The sequence below is a fragment of the Equus przewalskii genome, chromosome 20, assembly GCF_037783145.1.
Source record: "Equus przewalskii isolate Varuska chromosome 20, EquPr2, whole genome shotgun sequence".
In the NCBI taxonomy this organism is placed as follows: domain Eukaryota; kingdom Metazoa; phylum Chordata; class Mammalia; order Perissodactyla; family Equidae; genus Equus; species Equus przewalskii.
The window spans coordinates 16289584-16316282 of NC_091850.1; the positions used below are offsets into that span (position 1 = coordinate 16289584).

Below are 26699 nucleotides of genomic sequence, written 5' to 3' on the forward strand. Positions count from 1 at the left end.
GAGTCTTAGTGTCAACTAGATGCTTATGAGTTCTGTGCCTTTTTAAATGCTCTTGTAGCATAATGGAATAGGATTCAGAAGAAAATAAACATACTATCTTGGCTTTAATAATATATAGAGTGGATTTGGAGATGGCAAATTCATTTACCGGTTTTCCAGACTTTTTAAGATGAGTTCTAGAATCCCAACATCCTACCTCCCGGTGGATATTTTTTCCTACTGGGTTACTAAGGGACCAGCCAAGTACAGAGGTGCTGCGCCATCTTGTGGCCTGTTTGTGCCCACACTGCTGGAGTGTAGTCCTTGTCACAGTGAGGCATGAAGCCAGTTGATGCATAGCACCCCACTGCAACCCCTGAGGTTGCTGCGTAGTAGTGTATGAAACTAACTTAGTCAACAATTCCACCTGGAAGAATATTTGAACTGTTGGAGTTACGTGTCTTCACATTGTGATTTTATCTAAACTATGCAGTGAGTCAAAAATAAATTCACAAACCAGAAAACAAGTTACCTTCATCCCTTCACGTATATACTAAAGGCTATAGAAATAATACCTTGGCTTTGGGGTTCCTTTGTTTAGAATCATATTTGGCTATGGCGCTTACAGGCTCAGCCTGACTTCTTTGTGGTACCTCTTGTCTTCTCCTAATTTGTTTTATGGATCTAGTCCATCCTGCTTCCAAGATTACCAGGCTCCCTCAGCATTCTCTTTCCCTAGCCTAGAGGCAGAGAAACAATTTTAACTTTTTAAAGTAATGTAAAACATTTCTTCCATGCTTTCAGATTATAAATATAAAACTTAGTACAACAAACTGTGCTCTTACGTATTTAAGTCCAAGTCTTGGGCTAGTTGATAAACAGACGAGTAGGAGAAAAGGAGAACTGGGGTGGAAAAAGAAGAAAGGGCAGGAAGCAGAGGGAAGATAAACGCCTCGAGTCCCTGTTGCTGCTCACTTAGGCTGGCTCTTGGATGACCCAGAAAGACCTTAGAAAGGCTACTTGGTTTCTCAACAGCTTAAAACAGTTCTGTCTCCATTGAGGGAGAAAATCTACCTTTAAATTCAAAGTTTAACATTTATTTAGATTATAGTTACTTTCAGCTGCTAAAGGTTTTAAACACATGGGAAGGCATAACGTGGTTTTAGAAATCTGTGGACATTCAAAACCTCATTCTTTTACATTTATTCCTTGTGACTATGGTTATATCATTTTATACGTTAGAAAAATGTAACTAGAATTCTTACCATTCTTGAATATTTTTAGTGAGGATTATCCCCCACTTAAATTTTTTTATTTTTACTTTTATTTGGTTTATACATTTATGCATTTGTATGAAATTGGAATCTTACCAGGATAACATGGTGAGACACATGGTGGGAATCCTCACATACAAAATAAAATTGGGGAAAACAACTCAGATCAAGTGTTTTTCACTCCCACTGCCTCTTCAGCCAGGGCTGTGGACAGTCGTTTCCAGAAAGTAGCCAGAGTAACTGAGAAATCAGAAGTAGTTTATCCCTGAAAGCACTTAATTCAAACACTGAATGAGACCCACGGTATGACTCAGTTGAGGCCCCCTTTGCTAGAACAGTCTTAATGGGTCCAAGATACAATCTGGATCCTGTCCCTATGAGAAATTGTTTTTCCCGCAGTTTTGACTTTTGCCAGAAAAAAGCCTGTTGGCTAGTGATAGCTTTTATTTTATTTATTTTTTATTGTGGTAACATTGGTTTATAACATTATATATTTTAGGTGTACATCATTATATGTCAATTTCTGTGTAGGTTACATCATGTTCACCAACCAACGACTAATGACAATCTATCACCATACACATGCCTGATCACCCCTTTTGCCCACCTCCCTCCCTTCTTCCCCTCTGGTAACCACCAATCCAATCTCTGTCTCTGATTGTTTGTTGTTGTTTGTATCTTCTACTTACAAGTGACATCATATGGTATTTGACTTTCTCCCTCTGACTGACTTCGCTTAGCATAATACCTTCAATAGTGATAGCTTTTAAATGAATATAAATTTCTCTGGAATTGGTTCTATAAGCTTCCAGTAAAGGGATCATCCTTTTAAATGAATGGCCTAAAAGAGAATGTTTAAGTAAAAAGGTAAAAGCACTGAAATTCTGACAATAGAAAACAATTCTGTGCAAGCATTCAAAAAGTGAAAAGGCAACCACTCCTCGCGATAGGTCAGAGGCGGTGTGAATTTTGCGCTTCCTTCACTCTAGACTTAAAACACCTGGGCTGCCCAGCAGCATCAGAGCCTGGGAAAGGACTTCGGAGAAAAATCTAAGTTCCGCTCTTTAGGATTGTGACTGGAAATTGTTGGCTGCTCATGTTGCTGGGGTGAGGGGCTGTTCCCTGCATGCCCAAGACATTTCTGATTACCTACTGGGGGCCACATACTGGTGCGGCGTGTAGAAAGGTGAATAAACACATGGCATCTATGGAATGTTTTCATTGGGTCATTAAATCCTTAAAAACTTATGAGAGAAAGATCAGAACCATTTACAGACTCACAGGCTCAGAGAGGTTGAACGACTTGCCTCAGAGTCAGATGGTTGACAAGTAGCAGGATGGGGTTCCAACTCTAACCAGACTCCAAAGCCCACATTCTTGGCTGTGTGTAGTCACTGTACCCAAGCACTTTTAGCAAAAGCCTTGATGATCAGATGCCCGAGGCCTGCGGCCCGCTTGTATAGTCCTGCACTGCGGCTTCCCTCTCCTTTCTGAGTTTTCTCTCCCGCTCCTTGTCTGCCTCTGTGTCTCCCCACCACCATCTAGTGCCCTCAAGCTTCCCCCCTCACTAACTGCCTACTTCAAAACACCCTGAGCCTGGAGCTCAGAGCAGTGTTTCCTAGAATCTCTCGCTCTCTCTGCCCTCGTCTGAGTTAGCTCTGAAGCCTGCCCTCCCCGCAGCACGTGCATTTGCTCTAACCACATACAGCAACACCTGAAGGGGAGGTCTCTCTTTCTCAAGCAGAATCCATTTTCACATAACTTCTAAGTCTCGTTACTTCGGCCAAAGAAAAGATCCCCTGGGGTGGAATCTGACGAAAGGATCTGGCAGCAAGGCATCTTTCCTGAGTGCTCATATCACACTCCTCCTGTGCTGGCCGGTTCTGCCAGACTTCCCAGGTCTGCTGCCAAGCGCACCCATCCCCGCCTGTCCTTCTCTGGGGCCTCTCCTCTTCAGTGTGGCTTCCAGCGGCTCCTGCCCATCCCCTGCGATCCACTAAGGGGCAGCCCTGGCAGTGCAGGGCCTGCTGCGTCCAGTGGTTCTGACCACTCCGCCCACATTTGCTTTTCAGCTCCGTGGTCTTTACTGATCCTGCTGTGCCTCTTTCCAGCTTCACAGAACCTGCTCTCCAGAGAGCCACTCTCTCGTTTCCGGAACATACTGTGTTTCATCTCACCTCTCAGCCTATGCACGAGGTTTCCTCCCCTAATGTTCTCTCGGCCCTAATCCCTTGTTTACCTAGAAAATTCCTACCTATTCATCAAGAATAGACTCAAACAGGTCTTCCTGGGTGGGACCTTCCATTCTCCTCTCTCCTTCCCCTTGGAGTTAAGGGCCTTCTGTGTCCTGAGACCAGACAGACTGGCTGGTGTGTGCCTCTCTCTGACCCAGGAGCTGAGCCCCCAGAGGCAGGTTCCCCATCGTATTCATCTCTGAGTCCTCAGCACCCAGCACAGTGCTTGGTATCTACAGGTGGTGGGTAAATCTCGCTTATAGGAAGAGATGGATGGATGAATAGAACAGATTTTTAAATTTGTTAACTTTTTTAAATTTTTAGCATGTGTCTTGGGTTTTATGATGCCCAGAGTTGCATAGTACCATGAGCAGTCAGGAATTTACCCTCTTCTCCACCTCCAACATTCCCATCTCCAGATTCCCATCCCCACCCCACTCCTAACCCCACCAAAGGCAAAAGCTTTTTTAAGCAATAGATGCATTCAACAAATCAAAAACAAAAAATTCAAAAAAATTAAAGCCAGGGTGGATCCTTACAGATTATCTTGTTCCATCTCCTCATCCTGCAGACAAGGAAAATGAGAGGACAGACCAGGGAGCTTTCCAGTACTGCAGGAGGACAAAACTTGATTTGGGGGGTTACAATAGAAAAAGAAGACCTCCCTGCCCTCAGAAGTTGTCTGGAAAGGAAGATGAAATAAACACTTAGGATCAGGCTCAGTCTTAAAAAAGAACACATCAGAAAAGGCAAGTACGTGTAGGCTGCGTAAATGAGGCTCTGAGGGACCTCCAGGCTTGAAGATAAGGCAGCCCGAAGCATAGAGTGATCCTCCAATTTCTCAATGAGAAAATCCTAAAGAAAAATTTTTTGACAAATTGAATATATAAACTTTAGAGAAGTTGATTAGTCAGTTGTCTACCTATAGATCATATTTCAAGTCAGAGTAGATAGAATACAGGAATATAGACTATTGGGGTTTTTTTACACATACCTTATGAAATAATTCTATCCAAATCTTAATATGCCCTGGGACAATGGGGTCTTTCCTCATCATCACTAGCTCCCCTTTTTGAATCATCAACACAAGTTTTCCAGAGCTCATCCCTGTCACTTCCACCTAGTTGTTTGGGACACAGCATGATGAAGCTGTCATCGGAAACTGTGTTGCAAGCCCTTAGTACCTGCTTGTATGATATTAACCGTTTCCCCCAATTATCTTAGAAGCACATATGTATCATCTCCACAGTGTAACCTCTTACCATTTTGCCTTCTAAAAGGATCTTTAAAAAACTCATTTACAAAGAAATCTAATATATTTAATATTGAGATCATACCCTAGGAGTAATTACTAAAGCTTTGTTTTTTGCCTTTGGCTCCTTTTACGGCAATTCTCCTGGTGATCTCCACAGGCCTCCCAAGCTGGCATGGATGAGGTCATTTTGGTGAACAGATTCTTCCCAAACAGAAATCTTATTTTCAAAGTAATTAAGAGAGAATTTGTAATATAAGAAACTTTCTAAGGAATTAGCTATTAGGAGACTCCTTTTCTGGGAAATGATTTTGAAGAAAACACTCATTTTATATTCAGGCAAAAACTTGTTTCATCAGGCATGCCTTCCTGGAAGAAAAGAATTTTCTGTGGAATTTTGAAGAAGTGAAAGGAGAAGGACCAGTGTGTGCAAACTGTCCTCAAGTCAATGTTGTCTTGGTTCTCTGGGTCAGAGTAAATCACAACTCTTTTTGTCGCAATGCAATTTAAATTTCAGGATTGGACAAAAGAATTTCTGTTGACCTCTCTGAGCAATATCCAGACATTACCTTGGCCTGAAGTATGATTTCCTCAAGCCATCGAGGCCCTCCAGTCGTCCTATCTCCATTCCTCTCAGCATGGCTACAATCAGATTGATCTGCAACCCAGTCAAGTGCTGGGGGAGGTAAGCCTACTCTTTTTCTACTCCCAGGACAGAAACAGGAATGCCAATATGACATCTAAGTATAGATCTCCGACCTCAATCAACAAAGGTTCAACAGAGACATCCAATTGCAACTTTTTTTTTTTTTTTAAAGATTCGCCCTGAGCTAACATCCATGCCAATCTTCCTCTATTTTTTAGTATGTGGACCGCCAGCATAGCACGGCTGCTAACAGAGCAGTATAGGTCCACACCCAGGAACGGAACCCAGGCCACCGAAGAAGAGTGTGCTAAACTTAACCACTAGGCCACAGGGGCTGGCCCCAGTCACGATCTTTTTACTGAATTTCAGACAAATGGAGGTCTCTTTCTTCTCCAACAGAATCATGGAAAGCAAGCCAGCTCCATTTTTAAACAAGGAGGCTTTATGCAAGTAATTCTCCAGGTGTCAGATTCTCTCCTGATCCCATGATAAACGAAGTGTCATGATTTGGTGATGTTGAGGGCCTCCCAGGGCCTCCCATAGCACAAAGGGAACAGTAAGAAATGAAGTGAGTAGGACAAACAGGAGTTGGTATCAGGGCTGGGGCTAGGGTGAGGCCAGAGACACACACAGAGCACATGACTGAAGGAGGCACTCAGTGCACACACAACCCTGGGGGTGAGCAGACGCCTTGCTGGCCACTCCAGTTGCCACCCTGTCTGGTGATGATGTAGCGGGCTGCGGGGCCGGGCTTTCTGTCATCACATGTGATTGGGCGTTTTCCAGTTGGGCAAGTGGGATAACTTTGAGAAGATTATTCCAGCATTTGAATGAGGAATGGACAAGAGAGGGTAGAGCCTGGGATGGGAAGTGGTAAGAAGGATTTCTCTGATGCTGGTGAAGACTGAAGGGGGCTTAGACCAGCAGGAAAATAGGAAGACAGTGACAGCTCACAAGACATTTCAGAAGCCACATTGCCAGTCAGGAAAGAGAGAAAGGAGGCGTATCTGGGTCAATGAGCCAGGGAGGTGAAAGAGAGGGTACCCTACTTTCGATGCTGTGGACAAGGCGAGACATCCCTCAGATGATGAGGGAAGCCTGAGGTTCTAGCTCCCTGCCCTATGACACCAGACATCATCTCCCCTCTTTAGGACCAACAGGTTTCTGTCCTGGGGAGGACAATTGGTTGGTTTCAGGGGCCCATGTCCATGCCATGTCTCTGGCCATGCCTACAAGTTGGGGAGGGTGGGGCCAATAGCAAGGGACAGTTTCCAGGGTATGACTAGACTGAGGACCTCAGCAGGGTGTCTCCAGACAACCACCAATGGCAAACAGCTGAAAAATACCACATTTCCTCTTTTAAGGCAACTGTAGTCAATCCCCTGCCCAATCAATATCTGCCTTCATCCCCCTTCCTATATTCTGCCCCTATCAATTGCCTAACCTCCCAGCATGCTGCCCTGAGACTGCAAGCCTCATCTGAGGTTCTGTTTGTGGACAGCATCAAGGAAGATGGCATTGATGGGAGTAGGAACATGAGGGACTCCTGCCCCAGACATTCCCCAGGTTCTCAGTAACAGCTGGGTCAGACCCCGTCCAAGTTTAACCCTCCCCAATTATACAGATAGACCCAGACAGAAATGAACAAACAATGCAAGGTTACCCATTAGAAAAAGCATGCGCTTTGGAGGGAGACAAAACTGGCACAACTTCTCTGACTCTCATTTATCTCATCTGTAACAATAACAACAACAAGCATATGCCAAGAAATTGGACAGCCTAGAAGAAATGGATAAATTCCTAGAAACACAGAAACTATCAAGAGCGAATAATGAAGAAACAGAAAATGTGAACAGACTGATTACTAGTAAGGACAGGAAGTCAGTAATCAAAAACAAACAAAAGTCCAGGACCAGATGGTTTCACTGGAGAATTCTACCAAATATTCAAAGAATTAATACCAATCCTTCTCAAACTCTTCCAAAAAATAGAAGAGGAGGGAGCACTTCCAAACTCATTTTACAAGGTCAGCATTACCCTGATACCAAAACAAAACATGGACACTACAAAAAAAGAAAATTATAGGCCAATATCCCTGATGAACGTAGATGCAGAAATCCTCAACAAAATATTAGCAAACCAAATTCAACAATACATTAAAAGGATCATACACCATGATCAAGTGGGTTTATTCCAGGGATACAAGGATGGTTCAACATCCACAAATCAATCAACATGATACACGACATTAACAAAATGAAGGATAAAAATCATACGATCAACTCAATAGATGCAGGAAAAACATTTAACAAAATTTAACATCCATTTATGATAAAAATTCTGAACAAAGTGGGTGTAGAGGGACTCTACCGCAACATAATATATCTGACATGCCCATAGCTAACATCATACTCAACAGTGAAAAGCTGAAAGCTTTTTCTCCAAGATCAAGAATAAGACAAGGATGCTCACTCTTACCACTTTTATTCAACAGAGTATTGGAAGTCCTAGCCAGAGCAACTAGGCAATAAAAAGTAATAAAAGGCATCCAAATCAGAAAGCAAGAAGTAAAACTGTCACTATTTGCACATGACATGACTTTATATACAGAAAACCCTAAAGACTCCACCAAAACAGTTACAATCAATGACTTTAGTGAAGTTGCAGGATATAAAATCAATATACAAAAATCAACTGTGTTTCTATGTTCTAATAATAAACTATCAGAAAGAGAAATTAAGAAAACAATCCCATTTACAATTGTATCAAAAAGAATAAAATACCTAGGAATAAATTTAACTAAGGAGGTGAAGGACCTGTACACTGAAAACTTTAAGACATTGATGAAAGAAACTGAAGAAGACATAAATAAATGGAAAGATATTCCATGCTTATGGATTAGCAGAATTAATATTGTTAAAATATCCATACTGCCCAAAGCAATCTACAGATTCAAAGCAATCCCTATCAAAATTCCAATGGCATTTTTCACAGAAATAGAACAAACAATCCTGAAATGTGTGTGGATCCACAAAAGACCCCAAATAGACAAAGCAATCTTGAGAAAGTACAACAAAGCTGGAAGCATCATGCTCCCTCTGACTTCAAACTATGTTACAGAGCTATAGTGATCAAAACAGTAAGGTATTAGCATAAACACAGACACATAGATCAATGGAACAGAACAGATAGCCCAGAAATAAACCCATGCATATATGGTCAATTAATTTATGACAAAGGAGCCAAGAATATACAATGGGGAAAGGATAGTCTCTTCAACAAATGATGTTAGGAAAACTGGACAGCAACATGTAAAAGAATGAAAATAGACCATTATCTTACACCATACACAAAAATTAATTCAAAATGACTAAAGACTTGAACTTTAAGACATGAAACCATCAAACTCCTAAACTAAATTCACGTAAGCTTCCAAACCACTTTGCAAAACACTGAAATTAATTGTGAAGATAGAGGGAGGCATTAAGTTTGTTAAGAACACAGCTTTCTCAGACAGACCTGAATTTCTCTGTACCCTCGTTCCATCACTTTCAAGCGTTATGACCTTGGACAATGTCATCTCATTTGCCCTATTTTTTTATAATGAGAAGAATAACTGAATCTACCTCACAGATATGTTGTGAGGCTTAAGTGAAATAAGACATATGCAACGTTTAGCACAGTGACTGGTCCCTAGTAAGTACTCAGTAAATGGCATTCAGTGTTAGTAAAATTATACGGAAGGTAGGAAGAAAGACCGTAAGCCTGGATTTCTAAGTTTTCTTTTCCTTTCTGATATACCTTAGGAAGACTGAACATCAGTTCCAAAACACAGTGGATGGGAGTTTTAATTTATCAGGAGGTTAGGAAAGGTTCCACCACTGTTGCTCCAACATAATCTTGAAAGGAGTTCAACAGGCAGAGAAGGAAGAGGAAGCACCTGCCTCCTGCACCGAGACAAACATCCTGGCACGCTTCCAGGACCGAAGATGGTCTCAACAGCTCGAGGCACACGAGGGCCTTGGCAGGAGCTTGGGTTGGAGGGGCTAGTGGCAAAGTTGGTGCCACTTAAGTCTGTTAAGAAGGGATATGACCTAAAAGGTTAAAAGACTGCTTTGTCTTCAGGAGAAATGCTTGGGTCTAAGGTAGGGTGTGAACAGACTCAAGGAGAGCAGTGGGAGGTTGTCACTGGAACGCAGGGGGAGAGTAAAGGCTTGAATATGGCAGGTCAGGAAGACCAAGAGGAAGGAACGGACAGGGAAGGGTCTTAAGGAGGGAGGCTCGCCAGGATGAGCTCCAGGGATTGGACAAGGAAGGTGAGGGAGAGCGGCCACTCTAGCTGCTTCACCAAATGTAAGAGGAAAGGTGGTCACACGGGAAGAGACGTTCAATCCAGTTGGGGACGTTCAATCCAAGCTGGTTTTAGAAGTGTGAGTAGCACCTGAAAAGAGGAGTCTGAACTGAAGCGATATCTGCGCTGGAGGCAAAGGCTTGAGAATCATATGCAGAGGTGGTAGTACAGGTTTTTCCATTTTCTTACAAAGAAGATGGTAATTGTTTTCCAAGCTCTGAAGAACAGGGAACGGGAGGAAAAACGCTAAGATGTGCTGAGACCAGGCCCACAGGCCTGAAGCAAACGACCCATCTGGCCTCCGAGTTCCCCGCCCTCAGTCTCCGGAGCCCTTCCTCTCCTTGCCCTCAGCCCACCAGCACTCCCTGAATCTGACTCCACCCCCAGCACCTCCAAATCCCTAGTCCTATATCTCGAACCACCTCCCCTTCCAGCTCCCTCCACACACCCGCAGGAAAGCTCCGGGCCTTCATGAGGCCTCCACTTCCAGAACCAACGCCCCGCTTCTCTATCAGCCTTTTCTGCTTCGCCCTCCCCAAAACTCTGCACAGGCCTGTCTCTCCCTCTGCCCCTTCAGCTGGAAGTCCACACCCTGGATAACCCTAATTACCTGCTTCTTCTCCATGCCAAATAGTTTTGGGCAGACCAGCACCATGACTGACCAATCTCAAATGTAAAATTCTTCTTTTATCACAGCAAGAACGATTCCTTACCTTTTGTTTACTGCCCAAAACTTCCATAGCCATTTACTCTCCTGTGAGATGAGCTTGCCTCGCATTCAAAATACAATAAAAAACGTTTTAAAACACAACAATAAGCACATCTGTTATTCAGTGGGCGCTTACTCTGTGCTGTGTGCAGCTCAGAACAATCATGACTTCATTTAGGCTCCCCTAAATTGTAGGCAGTGGTACTACTATTCTCCCCCATTTCAGAGATAAAGAAACTGAGGCTTAGGGAGGTCGAGGAGCTGATGCAAGGCCACAGGCAAGCAGGCAGCAAAACTGCGGCTCAAACAGGCCCCACTGCAATGCTCCTGCTCCAAACCACCAAGTGCCACCCTAAAAACCGGGGGCGCCCCTCACAGGGCCACCAGGGGAGTATTAAATGACAATCTTTGACAAACACACAGCATAGTATCTGGTGCATGTTAAATAAACACGAGCTCTGCATTTTTGGGTGAGACATCTGGCAGCCCTCCCCAGGCGAGCTCTGCTTCCTGCCGCTGTGTCGCCTCCTGGGCAGATGGCCTCGTCGGCTTCCACACAGAGTCAAAAGTGCCTGGAAGTTCCCCGCCCCGTGGGGAAGCCCTAAGCAATGAGGGGTTCAGGAGTGTGAAAGTCCAGGCCCCTTGCCTTGGCAGGGGACACACTCTGGGGACCAGTCACTTACCTCCAGTGGCCCCAGAAGTTTCAGGCTGGGGCTGCCCTCTGCAGGACTTTGAAATTCCACTCTACTTGGCTTCTTCCGCATCCCTGTCAAGCTCCCTCACTCCTTTACCAGTTTCTCCTGGAACGCACCCATGATAAATCGGTTACACCTGAATTTGTGTCTCAGGGTTTGCTTCTGGGGACTTAGCCTAAGCCACCATCCCTACCCGCACCCTGCTCCGCTGCAGCCTTCAGTACTCTGACCCTATGGACCTCTCCTTTACATGGTATGAGAGTGGGCAGGTGTCCAAGGAGGGGCCCAGGTCATGAGTGGAAGCAAACTCACTCAAAGGATCAGAGTCACCTGGCCCCAGTTTACCAAACTCAGAGAGGGCCATCGGGATTAGCTGTTCATACATCCCATTTAACAGCCAGGCTCCATCTGGAAATAGGGACGGAGGGGAACCAACAGCTGGATCCCATCAGCCCTGTGGGTTCTACCCTGCTTCTCCACCCACGACACATGCTGACCCCAGAGCCCCAGGCCCTCCACCTGGAACCACCCTGCCTCCCAGTAAACAGCATTGCTTCCTTTTTGCTCCACGTCCTGTTTTAAAGATGTTGGCCTCTGCCACAGTTTCCAAGAAGATGCCAGTGTGTTTTCGATCACAACACAGCCAGAGATGTTCTGTACTGTGGCACAAGTAGGCTCAGTATCCAAGGCAGGTGAGTGTATGAGGGACCCAGGAAAATATACAGCAACCTGAGAAAAACAATTATTGGCTAACAACCAAGAAAAGAAAACTGCAAAATTCAAACCGGATATTTAATTAAGTGGATATAAAACATAACATAATATCAACTTCATGTAGAATTCATAAAAATGTTATTACGTGTATAAACATTTTGCAAATTGGATTAGAATAGAGGGATCTTCGCAATTCATAAGAATCCCTATAGATGCAAGATGACTGCTGAGAAGTCATAAAACAAAATTCCGTATAGTCAATTTCAAAAACAAACCATAAAAACACTTCTAAGATTTTTATGGCAAAAAAGTTATAATTAGTGTGAAATGTGGAAATTTCAACATATTTGACAGTATGTGGGCTCCCTGGGGTCTGTGAAAGCTCTCAGGGGCCCCAGCTTTTAGCACATGCTATTCCATCCCCACCTACTTTCATGCCCAACTCATCAACCACAATTCTGGCAGACTGCCAGAAGTCACCCTATTCTCCAACCTGGTGCAGGAGATGGGACATTCGACCAATCTAATCTGAGGGTGCTGGTCAGAGCCTCAAAGTGAGGACAGGATGGACACAGCAGACTTTGCCAAGGGCTTGACAGGGCTCTGGTCCATTGGGAGGAACCAATGCCTCTATGACACCAGTGCCCTTCAGGGAGGATGGGGGGGCCTGTGTTTAGGGTCCAGGTCATCCTCGGAGATGGGACAGAGCGAACCCTGAGGTCTACAGTCCTACACCCACCTGGCTCAATGGTAAAAACAGGTTAAAATGGACATCGGTCACAGGGGTGAAGCCAGGAGACAGTCCAGTTTGGTGCTGTTATGAGAAAAGGAATGAATGTTTCATGGGGTGGTTCTCTGTGACATGACCAGGTGTACTGAGGGGGCCAGCTAGGGTCACAAGGATGTCATGGGAACTGGGAGGGACACTGGAGCCTTACAGGAGGCCGATGGACCTGGGGAGCAAGCCTGCCAAGGAATAGGGAGCAAGAGCCACCCTTTCAGGCCAGCTCGTGTTCCAGTCAGGGAGGGGCTCCCTAAGGGTAGAGTCACTGGGCACAAAGCTAGCTGAGAGTCTGGGGGCAGCTGGATGCATCACACTCAAGATAACACCAACACAAGGAACATAACTTTTAAAGAGGAGACAGGTCCAGGAACTGTAGTAGAGGGTCACACCATCCCAGTTCGCCTGGGACTTGCAAGTTTTAGCACTGCAGGGCCCACGTCCTGGGAAACCCATCAGTCCCACACAGCTAGGCACTCTAACCAAAACCAGTGCTCCACACAGCCCTCAGGAGCTGGGGGCAGAGCAGACTGAAGGAGGGAGAAGTAAGCCATGTAAGCCTAGAAAAGAGGGCTTTGTTGCTAGAGTTCTGTAGTCTTGCTGGTGAGCAATGTGCCAGAGAATTCCTGGTTACTGAGCTCTGTCCTAATCCCAAGAGGGTGTGGCCTGAAGGAGCTAGGTACCAGTGTGCAAATGCCCCCAAAGCTTGGCCATCAGTTGCTTCCTCCCTGCTGCCCCTCACTGGCCAAGGAGGCTGGGTGCCAAGGCCGGTGGGGAGTAGGAAGGAATCCAGGGTGACCATTGGTATTCGCGCACCCTGAGGGTGGCTCTGGCGCCTTGAGGACTGTGGCTCCGATCCCAGACACCACTGTGACCTGTCCCCAGAGCCTGACTGCCTTCCCGGCCTGAGGAGTCAGGAAACTCCTACAAGGAAGTGCCTGTCTGTGGGCCTGCACATTCACTCAACCATGGGCAGCATAGCGACGGGTCCCCAGAGCTACCCTGTCCTCACCTGAGAACACAGACCATGGAGGGACCGTGCCCAGCCTATCCACTCACGGCTCTTTCAGCCAAGGAGGGCAGGGGGACTCAAATGATGATGTTCAGACAGTAGTTTGGAGTTTCATTTCCTTGTTTTGTTTTGGGGTTGCTCTTTTTAGAAGTTTTCTTTTGGGGGTTTTTTGCTTCTTTTGGCGTTTTGTTTCTTGACAGGGGGAGGGATAGCGAGAGGACTGGGATGTAGGAGAGAGAGAAGTCTGACTATGATGGAAAATATTGCTTTACGTCCCAGAGACACTGCCTTTGGATGGAGCATTCTCCCTTTGGTTAAAGTATAAAGTGTTCTCGGCAACCAAACCAGGAGATGTCACGGAACTGTCAGCGTAGAAGCCTGTCATCTTACCATCAGGAAATCAACATCCAGGAAGCCTCTCAGTTTTCCTGGAACTCATGTTTTTTCCTGGAAGACAACCACATATTTTCCTAATAAAACATGTCTTGGGAGGGGCTCGACTTACATGCTGACTCTCTCATAGAGAAAACATTAACTTAGCTTCTAAGGAAATACTATTTATTTGGAAACAATTGGAAGTTTTTCTCACCCTTTGGGTTGTTTTCTATGAAGGAAGATTTGGAGTAAAGAAGCTCTGAGATGTCTAATTCTGGGTTGACCATTAGCAAGCCCACTGGGCCACAGAGAGGCCCAGGTTCTCTGGGCAGCTTTGTCAGCAATTAGATGATATCTTGACCTCTGTCTAGGCTTGGTTCCTATCTAGCTCCCACTGGGCTCTGGTCTCAAACAAGGCTGGTCCATGGCCAGAAACACTGAGAAGCAGACACTGGCATCTCAGGACGAAGTTAACGGACAGAGAGCGAGGCTTTGGTTGGGGCCTTCATGACGTGCTTCAGGATTCAGGCTGAGCCTAGCCCCAGCAAGCAGAGAGAGAGATGACTGCAGAAGAACTGTCAGAGAGATGCAACGTGGCTAGCTTTGTAGATGGAGGATGGGGGCCACACGCCAAGGAACAAAGGGAGCCTCTAGAAGTTGGAAAAGGCAAGGAAATGAATTCCCTCCTAGAGCCTCCAGAAGGAACACAGCTCTGCTGACACCTTGATTTTAGCCCACTGAGACTGTGCTGGACTTCTAATCTACAAAACTATAAAACAATAAATTTGTGGTGTTTAAGGTGCTAAGTTTGTGATAATTTGTTACAGCAGCCATAACACCTATGAACCCTTTGGACTCCTTAAGAGCGTAGCCCATGAGCCAATAATTTACAAGAAACCTCACCCATTACCATGCTAGAGTTTGGACTTCACCTATAGCTCACAGGGAGTTAGGAAGCAGACAAGAGATGGAACTAGATCTGTGCATGGAAAGCTCACTCTGGAAGTAACACAGAGGACGGATTTGGGAGTAGAAAATAGGACTGCAGGCAGCGAGACCAGTGAGGAGGCCTCTCAAAGATCCAAGTCAAAGATGACGAAGGCCAGGGCTGGCACGGCATCAGGGGGAATGGAGTGGAAAGGACTGATGGGAGAGAAGTTTTGCAGAGAAGTTCTAAGATAACAGAAAATATATATTGGTCTCTCCGCTGGTTCCTGGCACAGAGCTCCTGAAAGTCTTGTAAATTCCTAACTGATAAGGACACTAGAAGCATCCTTTGTTCTAATGAGGTGACTGTTGGTGGGCTCATGGATGGAATTGGTCACCAGAAAGACCAAGCCATGATTAGAAGCTTGGAATTTTCAGCCCAATCTCCCATCCTGCAGAGAGGGGAGGGGGGCTGGAAATGGAGTTTATGACTGATCATGCCCACACGAGGAAGCTTCCATAAAACCCCAATAGCAGAGGGTTCAGAGAGCTTCACCTGGCCGTTCATCTGTATCCTGTATCATTTCCTTTAATAAACTGGTAAAGTAAGTAAGTGTTTCACTGAATTCTGTAAGCCACTCTAGCCAATTAATGGAACCCAAGGAAGGGGGTCATTGGAACCTTCAATCTATAGTTGTTTGGTCAGAAGCACAGGTGACAACCTGGGCTTGCAAGTGGCAGCTGAAGTGTATGAGGTGGAAACCGTCCTGTGGGACTGAGCCATTAACCTGTGAGATCCGATGCTATCTCCTGGTAGACAGTGTCAGAATTAGACACCCAGCTGGTGTCACAGAGAATTGCTTGGTGTGGGGAAAAACCTCCACACGTTTGGTGACCAGAAGTTTGAGTCTTCCATGTAAAAGTAAAGGAGACCCACAGGAAAGAAAGAGCAGGGAAGAACTGGTTTTTTCTCTACACAGGACGTAGGCTGAACTGAGTTTTTCCAACTCAGGAGTGTAAGGAATTGGTGACCCATTGGATGCTGGTGGTGAGGGAGGAAGGAGTTTCAGTGACTCCAAGTGTCCAACTTAGGTAACTAGTAGAATGGAGAGATAAAGCACGAAAGAGGAAAAGTGGGTTGGAGAGCACAGTAAGAGTTTATCTTGGACATGTTCATTCCCAGTGGAGACCTCCAGTGAGCAGTTGGAAAGGCAGATCCAGGGCCCACTGGGGATGGAGATTTGGGCATGACGCAGATGCAAGTGAAGGCTGGATGTGGAAAATGGAGAGCTTGTGGAGTGAGCTGTCCACCAGGGACTGAACCTCAGGGAACTCCCAGGTTTAAGGGGCAGGTCAGCCAAGAGGAGTTTGAGAAACAAACAGCAGAAGAGTGATTAGGGAGGACTAGGGAGAGGGGAACAATGGGAAAAGAGAATTAGTGGGAAGAGGAAAGTCATAGGCAGGGCCCTGTTCCAACCATCATGGGAAGTCCCTTCTTCCACCACACCTCCCTTTGCCCTGCCCAAGTCCCCAGGGTGCTCAAGATTCTATCACTCTTGTCTTGGGACCTCTCCTTGCTTCTGCAGCCATCCAAAACCCATCCGTAAGCTCAGGCTGCATTGGGTCTTCTCTCTTCTTGTCATTCCCTGTGCTGAGAACAAGAACATCGTCCCTACCCCTACCCCGACTCCTGCTCTAAAACTCTTCTCAGGGGTCCTGACAGGCACTCGTGAGAGAGAGGAGGGGTCCAGAGGCCCAACCAAGAAGAGATTCTCAATGGCCCTCCACACCCTGGAATCTTCACTCCCCTTTAACTCTCTCTGACCTCAGTAGCCATCTTTATCATTAACCAGAAGCAGAATAACACAGGGGAGTCAGGCAGCTGGGTTCCAGCCCACCACCTCCTGGTTGCAGAACCTTGACCAGGTCACTTAGCCTCTCTGAGCTCAGCTTCCTCATCCGTAAACTGGATAATGGTACTAACTCTGTGTAATGGTACCCATGTTTCTGTAAACTGAGTAATACTACCTTACAGCATTGTGAGGATTACTGGATAATGCATGGAAAGCCCTTGGCACAGCAGTTGGTACAGAGTAAGTGCCAGTAAACATTAGCTGTCAGTGACCTTAGTCAGGAAGAGAACACAGCCTGAGGTAACTACGCGTGAAATACTGCCCTGCTCCGGGGCTTCTCCAAGAACAGTGGGTGGATAAGTGCCTCGTATTTGGGTACTTAGAGGCTGTTCTGGTATCCTTGCCCCTGTCCCAAAATTGTCTGTTCTGAAGTGCTTGCTTTCTTTATCTCTAGAAAGTTCAAACAGTGCAATTCTCTCACTACCAGAAAAAAAAAAAAAAAAGGAAAAGAAGTTCAGCGGCCTGGGGAAGCTGCTACATGGGATGGGGCCCTAAACCACAGGTGGCTGCAGAGAGTCTGCAGGCAGCTAGAGGGAGACGAGATGGAGGAGCGCCCATTTTCTCTTTTCTTTTAAGATGGAAGTGACCTAAGGGGACGGAATTGCTCGAGAGGGAGAAGGTGAAAGAACAGGAGAGGCCAAGGAAAGGAGCAGTGCCATCTCCACTGCTGAGACCTTCCCAGAAGTCTGGCCTGAAGAGGAGAGAAAGACCAGCTGGTGGCGCAACCTCCGTGAAGTGGGGACCACGTCTGCTGAGAAAGGGGAGGAGGGCCGGGGGGGGAACTTGAGGAGCTGGAAGGAATTTAAAAATGCTGCCATGAGGAACAAAGTAGAAAGATGGTGAGCTCGGATGTGAGGCCCGGCTGAATCCTCGGCGGGAGGTGTGCGGGCAGGAGTAATTCCCTACGTCTGACTCCTGGTCACCTGCAGCTCTTCTGTGTTTTCTGTGGCCACAAGACTCCTCTGATCCCTAACGAAGTTGGATATTTACATTATGAAGTCTTATTTTAAACCTCTGAGCGGGGAAAACTTTAAAACAGAAGCATAGCATTACATAAAAATGGTAATACAGCTTTATTATTTGAAAGGTCAAAATACAAATGCATTTATAATAAGGCATTTTAAAGACTATTCCCATTACAGTAACTATGTTGTCATGCTCTACTTAAGAGTCCAGAACTTTCATGCACATGCATTATGTATGCATCGATATATGAACAATATATGGAAAAGACAGCATGCACAGCCTACCAAGAGACGGTTCTCTTCCTCACCGTGATCATCATTCAGAATATTCTGCATGTCCATTCTGGTTTGCACTCTCTGACTTCTACGTCAGAGTCTAGGCCTCAGTATACCTTCCTGCATTTTAGCCCAAACATATAGTGAAGTAGAGCAGGACAGAGAATTCCTTTCCTAAAAATGAAATCAGCAGTACAGGCGTCTAGATTCCCTTAAACAACCATCTGAGGCTTGCTGACTGCTGGCTCTGTGCTTTTGTGGAGTTATGCTGCTCTCCTCTCCCTCGCCCTCACGCTTCTCACCAGCACCGGGCAAGCATCTCAGACAGGATGGCCTGCATGGAGCTCAGTGCTGAGGGCAAGGGTGGCCTCACAGGTTTGCAAATATATACAGGGGCTGTTTGTGCTTCTGAGCAATCTCTGCCCACTGACCCCAGTGTCCAGTAAAAGCGGCAGAGGGAACAAGGACTGCTAATGACAGTGCAAGACACAGATAACACCACACACTTTGATTACAAATAGGCCTTGTTGCTAATTAATGTTTACATAAAACAATTAACAAAATATTTCAGTGTGAAATTTCTCTTTTAAAATGCACTACAAAAACCACATATTTTAAACAGTCAACTAAATGACAAAGTCTACAAATTTGTCTATAGTCTGCTGAGTACCTCTAATTTATAGCAGCTTAGCTGGTCTCTCAATGCCCCCTGGAGCTTAGAGGTAGAAGATTCTATAATGTCAACAAGAGGACATGCAGACAGTAAAATATAGATGGGAAAAGTTTAGCTTCACAATGATTTAAGCAACACAAATAACTATGAAGTTTCATTAACTATTCCCAATAAATTGATAAAATCCAGCTTACAGCAATAAACAGCTGATTATAAGTGGAACAGGACAAAGGACACCTCAAACATCTCTGATGACACTGCAAATCACCAGATATTGTAACCTCTTTGGGAGCACAGTCATGCAATACGTGATAATAACCAAAAAACTCTGACCCAGCAATTCCACCTTTGGAAACAGCCCCAAGGAGTTAGGACAAAGGTAGGAAAAGAAAATTCTGTACAAAGACATTTACTAAAGTTGCTCTCCATACGAGAAGGACATGTAAGACAATCCTATCAACCAAAGGGTGTCTTAGCAAACCACAGTATGCAGGCACACCATGAATGTCTGAGGGGCCATCATAATGCTACCACTGTCAACTGAGTCCATGCAGGGAATTTTATATGTGAAATAATAAATGAAAGTAAGGGGAGAACACAATAGAATCAATATGTAACTTGCAATAGATGAAAATGTATATGGGTACACAGATCACATCAGGAGTGAATGAAGAATGGTATAAATAAATGGTATTTAGAGATTTCTGTTGTTGATGTTGCTGTTGTAAAGTTGAGTCCAAAACAAACTTTAAATTTACAAAATAAAAAGGGACACCTAGAGCTATCCATGGATGCTGAGTCATACCCATGGTGAGTGCTTTGGGCCCAGAGCAGACCTTGGCTCAGCCAGGATTTCTCAGCCTCGGCACTACCAACATTTTGGGCCAGATAATTCTTTGCTGTGGGGCTTTTCTGTTCATTATACATGACTAACAGTTTTGCTGGCTTCTACCCACTAGGTGACAGCAGCACCCTCCCAAAATGTCTCCAGGCCTTGCCAAATGTCTGAGGGTTGGGGGATGGGGGCTAAAATGACCTGGGTGCACTGGAGTAAGTGATAAACAGCCACCCACTCTCCACCTTAGCTGTGGGCAGGGGACAGGAAGTTCTGAGGGTTGGGGGGAGCCAGAGAGTATGCACCCTTCTAAAGGGGGCAGCCCCTACTTGCTTAAAAATCCAGAATGACAGACCCTGATTTCTTTTTTAATTAGAAGCTAATTCAAAGTGAATACACTTTGTGGGCCAACACGGTGCAGTCTGAGCCTCGTTCTGTACAGGGCCAGATGGAGAACACTGTAAGCTTGTGGGAGAAACTCTGTCACAACTACCCAGTTGTGCCTTGGGAGAAAGCAGCCATAGATGACGTGTAAATGAGGGGCCTGCTTGTGTTCCAATTAAGCTTCATTTATGGACACTGAAATTTGAATTCCACAGAATTTTCACGTCATTAAACACTCTTTTCCTTTGATTTTATTTTCCAGCCTTTAAAAATGTCAACATCAGTTTTTAGTTTACAGGCCCTACAGAAACAGGGCCTAGATATGGCCTGAGGGCCGGTTTGCAGACCCCTGGGATGGAATGTGGCCAGCAGCAGCAGGAATGAGGGGCATGCTGGAAAGAGGACACAATCCCCTTGGGTGGCCTGGCAGACCAGCACAGGCTTCCCCTACACGATGGAGGGGCAGCAGTGGGGACCACTGGCATCCATGCTGGCCACCTCTCCCGCCTCAGCTCTCCTCATCTCCCGCCTCTTTCAAAACCCCGCACCGTGTTTTTACACTGCTGCCTCCTGAGAAACCAGAACAAAGGTATCATCTTTTTTTTTTTTTTAACCACAGATTGGCTTCTCTGCTGTTCTTTCAAAATTTTCTGCTATTATTGTAAAAGAAAGGCCATTAATAGGGCATGGTTCCCAGAGCCCCGGAAAACTCTTAACAGGAATGTTATCAGTTTTTAACGACGTTGCTAAAATGCAAGCTTTCCTGTTTGTGTCCTCTCAACATCTCTTTGACAGTAACAGAGAAAACGCAGATGGCTTTCTCTGGACACAGAGGCAGCCCAGGATGCTGGGGGTCAGGATAGTTCATGACTCCATCCCAGGAGGGGAAGGTCACCAGTGGCTTCTGAGCTTTTAGGCCTGTGTTCCCTGAATCTGCCCTGGAGAGCAGTGTGTGGCCCACTGAATAAGTGTCTGGGGTTCGTGGGAAAACTGCTCCTCTTACTGGCAGGAAATGCTGACTCTCATAAACTACATCTAGAACAAAACAGAGAGTGCCAATTTTCTTAGCCCTCAAACGTAGCAAAAGTAAATATAGGTAGAAGGAGACTGATGGGAAGCGGTAATAAAATGAAAAGAAACAGGAAAAAAAGAAAAAAAAATGGGTGGAGTGAAGAAGATGAGAAGCTGCTGGGAGTGGTGGAAAAAGAAGCAAAAGATAAGAGGCAAGAAGGAAAGTGAGAAAAGAGAAGAAGAAATGAAACAGAGGAAGGACCCTGACTGTGACATTTGCAAACTGTCCCTCAGAAGACGCTTCAGTCGTTAATGAATGATTAAGGGAGGGGGAGCAACATCTTCATCTCTGAAACCCACCCATGGGAGCCATTAGGGAGCCCTTCTCTCTCCCCAGCCATCAAATTTTTGGATTTTAGGATCAAAAGCCTAATCCACGTGTGAAACAGACAAGCTTGGGAGGACTCATTCCAGGCACTCCCCTCCCCCACCCACCTCATACAGAATTTGAGAAGATCCCTCAGCTGAAGTGGGTAGAGCGTCCCAAGAAAGAGAGAATAGTTGTGGAGGACAAGGCTAGGACCTCCCTATGAGTTCACAAATCCAAAGGCAGAGGTCCAAAGGGCCCCATCTGGAAGGCTGGGGGTGAGGAGCTCATAGAAGTGCCCAAGTCACAACAATGTGTGGGCAGAGGGGAGGCAATGAGGCAGGGAGAGTCCCACCATGGCGTGGGAATCTGGTGCATCCCTTTTGTTTGGTCCCTTTCTACTGTTCTGTAAACTAGGAACAAAGAATTGAGGGGTGGGGATTGCTGCAGACACTTGAAATTTAACTAGGAGAGAGTCTGGGGAGAGAAGCCCCACCTGCCTGCGCCCACAGTAAGGATGCAGCAATTGGCTGAGGAAAGTGGCAGGTGACCCAACAGCGACAGGTGGGGCTACAGGAAAGTCCCAAGACCAGTGTTGGGCAGAAATCAAATGAGAGACAAAACCCTGCTTTTCCACTGAACATCCTCTGTTGCTCACCATCAGTCCCAGGGAGGACGGGGGTCAAAATCCCGAATGTGACTGAGTTCTCAGAAATCACCAGATTGGGCTGCAGTTACTTCAAAATTTTAGTTATAGGAAAGTAAAGCTGGCGGCTTGTGAAGTTCATGGCTGCTACACAGGTACTGACTCCTCAAACTCTCCTAGAAAAAATACCGCCAGCCTTCATGCTGACAAATGCCAGGTTCACTGCACTCACCGCTCACTCACTGCCAGGCCTCCCCGGATCTCAACAGGCTCTCAGCGACCTCCCCCAACAGCCAGATGAGTCACAGCCACATGTCAGGAAGTCATCTGATGTCAGGGCGCGAGCCCAGTGCTAGTCATAAGTTCTCAGGTCTCAGCAGCTGAACCCTGCCACCAGCATGTGGGCTAAAGGCTCCACGAATTATCACAAGCTCTGTGCTTAGCTGGGGCAAGGAAGGAAGCATCCTGGTATAGGAGCAGAGAAGGTGCTAACCATTGCATGCTCCCAGGCCCTGCTCAGCTGCTTCAGGGAAGAGGCCTTCAAAGGGTACGTTCAATAAGCATTCCTGTGCTCTGAGCCAGTGAGGGACGGGAGTTCCTGTACAAAAGCCACTGCAGTGTTTGGTGTCTGTCTACTCTCAGGCTTGGATGTAAGATAGAGGGGCAGCAAGGGCCTCCAGGAACTGCTTCCAGGGCTGGGCAATGGCAGACTGGAGAGTAAGGCAGACCTGCCGACTCAGTCTGGAGTCCATCCGCCAGTGCCCTGCTAAGCATGCCCCTCACTCCTTGATTCACCAGCAGCCAGCATGGAGTGGACTAGGGGTGAAGAGTCCTGGGAGGGGGTGCTGCTGCAGACACTTGAGATTTAATGAGGGTAACGAGAGCCTCAGGCACACCATCAGGAAGCCCACTCCACTTTCCACCTGTATGTTGAGGGAGAAACATAATCTCAAAAGTAAGGTTTCAGGGCTATCCCAGAGGGAGAGCCCAGAACCCAGGGGAGGCCAAAGTGAAGGGAGAGAGACTCTCCCCTCCCACCAGAGTGCCCAAGTGCCAACTAAACAACTGGCATCAGGGAATTCCGAGGTGTCGCCCCAGCAAAGGCGGTGATGGTAACCCAATTCCTAGCGAAGGCCAGGTATATCCAACTCAGGGATCCACTGTCCCTCCAAGTCAAGCTGTCAGAGGCCTCGGTGAGAGCTTATCTGAAGAAAAGAAAACAAATTGCTTTGCCTCTGCAAAGCGCTCAGTCTTATCACCATCGCTGCTGCTTCTCAGGCAAGTTAACCATCTGTGCCAACCAACTTCAACCCAGGGGCATGCAAGACTTTCTCTAACACAAGCAGGAGGGGGAGGTGGCCAAGGAAGCTCTTCTGGCTAAGTCTTGACAACTTCTCTGCAAGAGTCACCCACGCTGAGATGCAGAAATATTCAAGCCATGGTGGCATCTAGACTTCTCTCTTGGTTTGGTCTGGAAGTTTTTCAGGCACAAGAAATTCTCTGGTTGTTACTGAATTTTTCAAATATGGATTTGGTGCTCCTTCCTCACAGAGATGGTCTAGCCCTAAACTTGAAGCAGAAGAGAGAAGCTGCTCTTTGTCTTCCGAGGAAGTCCCCTCTGGCACTCCAGAACTCAGGTACTGGGATTTTCTGGATGGAATCTCAGTTGCAAGGGGGAGCTCCTTGAAATGCTTCCCAGTGGGGCAGTAAGGCCTATAGGGAGAGGTCACATACTCATTCTTTTCCCCTCCCAAAATATTTTCCTGACCCTTTCCAGGTTCCTCTGTGGAAAACTCTTCCAGAAAATTCTCAAAGTCCACCACTAACTTGTCAATAAGGTCACTGGGGACAGAACATGGTTTTAGAATCCTCTCTTCTTCCATGTTCACAGAGTCATCAAACTCCTTCACATTTAGCTTGTCCTGGAAAAGAGAAAGGGACACTCCAAATGGTCATTTGGGGACTACATATGATTAGCCAAAAGCTCAAAAGGCTTTAGACACCCAACACCCCACCTCTTAACCAGCTCCCTGCATTCCCTCTGGAGTCCACAGTGTGGCTAATCACCTCCACCTACCCTTCCATAGGAGCTTGGTAAGGGTAGCCCATTTCCTGAAAAGGAACACACTGTATTCAATCAATTTCTTCCAGAGAGCTCAAAGCTATTTTCTATAAAATCATACGCTCACAAAACCCCAGTTGAGATGGGAGCATCAAAATTAGAACTCTTACAGATGGAAAAACTGTAATCATAAAGACAACTGACTTGCCCAATATCTCCAGAAAATCAAAGGTGGCCCCATGGCAGAGGCAGTGTCATCCTTGTCATCTTTGTAACACCAGAGCCTAGCCCAGTGCCTGGCATACAGTGAGTGATTAATAAGTGCTTGCTATAGAGGCCAAACCTACAGATTATTCAAAAAGCATTTTAGATATCAGACAATACTGCCTTTGAACTCATTTACTCTCTTAATAACTTTTAATAAGTAGGAAAGTAAATAGAGCAATACAAAACTGATAAAAGAGATAAGAAAATACAAACAGAAATAAAAATCATAACAATTAAATAAACAAAAATAAAATGTCCATATTAAAAGGAGACTTCTGAGTTGAAACAAGGGCTAATATTAAAAATTTCTGCATCAAGAAATACTGGTATATGCTTTCAATAGCAAAGATTTAAAGGTTATATCTGATGGGGCTTATTTCGACTTCAGTAAGAAATTAAACCTTAAAATTTTCAGAATAGTTTTCAATTTAAAAACTTAAGAAAAACGAGAGTTTCTACTTATGGACAATTCACTAGAAAACCCCATTGTCAGTTAAAGTTTGACTTTAACTTCCCCAATCTGAGAAAAACAATTCAAGGTAGCCTGCCCAGCCTTTGGACAGCTATGCACTCTGCATCCGATCAGGGTCTCCAGGTGGTCTCTAGATTAACTTGCTCTTGGCTGCTTTTTAATGGTCTCAAATCTTAGAGCCAGGCTCTCTCACGCTCTCTACTTAGACAGTCAGGTGCTTACAGGCAGAGCCAGTGTCTTTCTTCTGTGGCTTCCTTTAAACGACCAGTTCCAGCCTGGTGCACACTGGGTCCTTGTGAGCTGGTGAAGCCTTTCCCTCTTGTTCAAAGAATGAAATCAGAGTCATTCCAGGAAGGCTGATTCCATCTGCCCTGCCAGCCACTCCCGGGACTTTTTAACCTCCAGTTCTATCTGTGTGAACCCTGTACAAAGCTCAGCCCAAGCCTCTTCCCCACCTCCATCACCCTTGTCCACCTCCCACAACCAGCCTGCTCAAAGATTTCTTTAACAAAAACAGGGGTGTTTACCTCAAAATTATCCCCACGCCACATGGCTATACTGCTTTCAGCGGGGTTGGGGACATCGGGCCAACACAGGTGCTTCAATTTGCTAACAAGAGATAAGATTTTAAATCAGGAAGTGAGTCCAAGAAGCATTTTACTTGCAGTATATGGCCAAGCCAAAAGGGTAGGGCTTTGCTAAAGATAATTGTGTGGCTCCCTATTAAATAAGGGCCTAGCCTCCTGACTAAAACTGGGAAAGCAAAGTAATTCAGAGGGTGAAATTGCAAGTCATTTAGGGAAGTGATGGGAAAAGACCTCTCCACATGCAGAGCTATTCTTACCCTTTCTGCTCTCCCGCCCCTGCATCTACACCCCTGGTCCCGATGCCAGGAACCACAGCATCACAGAGCCATTTCTTTGAGATTTATTCCACAGGAAGGGTAACACTCTAAGCCTTATAAGATACCCACACTTTAGTGCAGTGATTCCCAAAGTGTGGTCTCAACCAGCAGCATCAGCATCACCTGGGAGCTTATTAGACAAGCAAAATGTACAAGAATTTGTGCTGGTGACTTAGTTACAACTTCCAGCTGGGAACTGAGGTTGACATTAGCTTAACCATAACTAAGCACAGCTGCTTGGCAAAGAAGGCCCACAAGTGTGCAATTCTGGAGAGAAAGGTCTACCCGTGAGGAAGTCCTTGACCATCAAGGTAGTATGAGACTCTCTGGGGAGAGAAGCACAAGACCCTAAAGACAAGCTTCTTTCCCCACAGTGGCCAGGGCAGGCAGGACAAATGACCCTGCAGCCAGTTCTCCAACTGCACCACAAGCAAGAACAAGTCTATGCTAGGCATACAACTGGTCAGGCTCTAATGTTATGGGTATGCAGCTCCCTGCTCCCTGGGAGAGAAGCTAGTGGCCTTGAGGCCTTTGCTGCTGGGATGGGCCCCCTCTAAACAGTGAGAAAAAGGATCTTCTCCCCAACTCTAGACTCGGATACGAAACATAGCTGATAAAGCCTGTGGGGCAGCTGGCCCTCACCTGACCTCAAAAAGGCTTAACCCTCATACATGCGGCTGAGGGGGTGGGGTGAAAGTCTTATTGTTTGGTCAGAATTCTGATGAGCCACAAGGTACAGCATACAATGAACTTAAATACATACCGAATTAATAAATGAATGAACACCCCCTCTTCCATCCCTGATGCCTTCTACCCTTTTCCATCCCTGATTTTGAGGGCACACGCTGTTGCCTACAAACTCACTTGGGTTTTTTGAGACCATACGCCACCGTTGGGATGATGAGAATAAGAAGGCTTCCTCCAACCAGAGAAGTTATAAGGAAAATCTCGAAGACACCTTTGGGAAAAGGAGAA

General features: G+C 45.9%; 1 protein-coding gene across 7 annotated transcripts in view; it reads right to left on the bottom strand.

Moving 5' to 3' along the window:
• Positions 1–17911: 17911 nt before the first annotated feature.
• Positions 17912–26699, bottom strand: part of IL31RA (interleukin 31 receptor A) — an 81309-nt gene continuing 72521 nt past the window's right edge. For all 7 annotated transcript variants that reach the window (XM_070587562.1, XM_070587558.1, XM_070587563.1 and 4 more), the window contains 3 exons: positions 26589–26682; positions 25348–25429; positions 17912–23941 (listed from right to left, as the gene is read on the bottom strand). In XM_070587562.1, the coding sequence (XP_070443663.1) occupies positions 23468–23941; positions 25348–25429; positions 26589–26682 (650 nt within the window). In that variant the 3' untranslated portion in view covers positions 17912–23467. The remainder of the gene's footprint in view (positions 23942–25347; positions 25430–26588; positions 26683–26699) is intronic.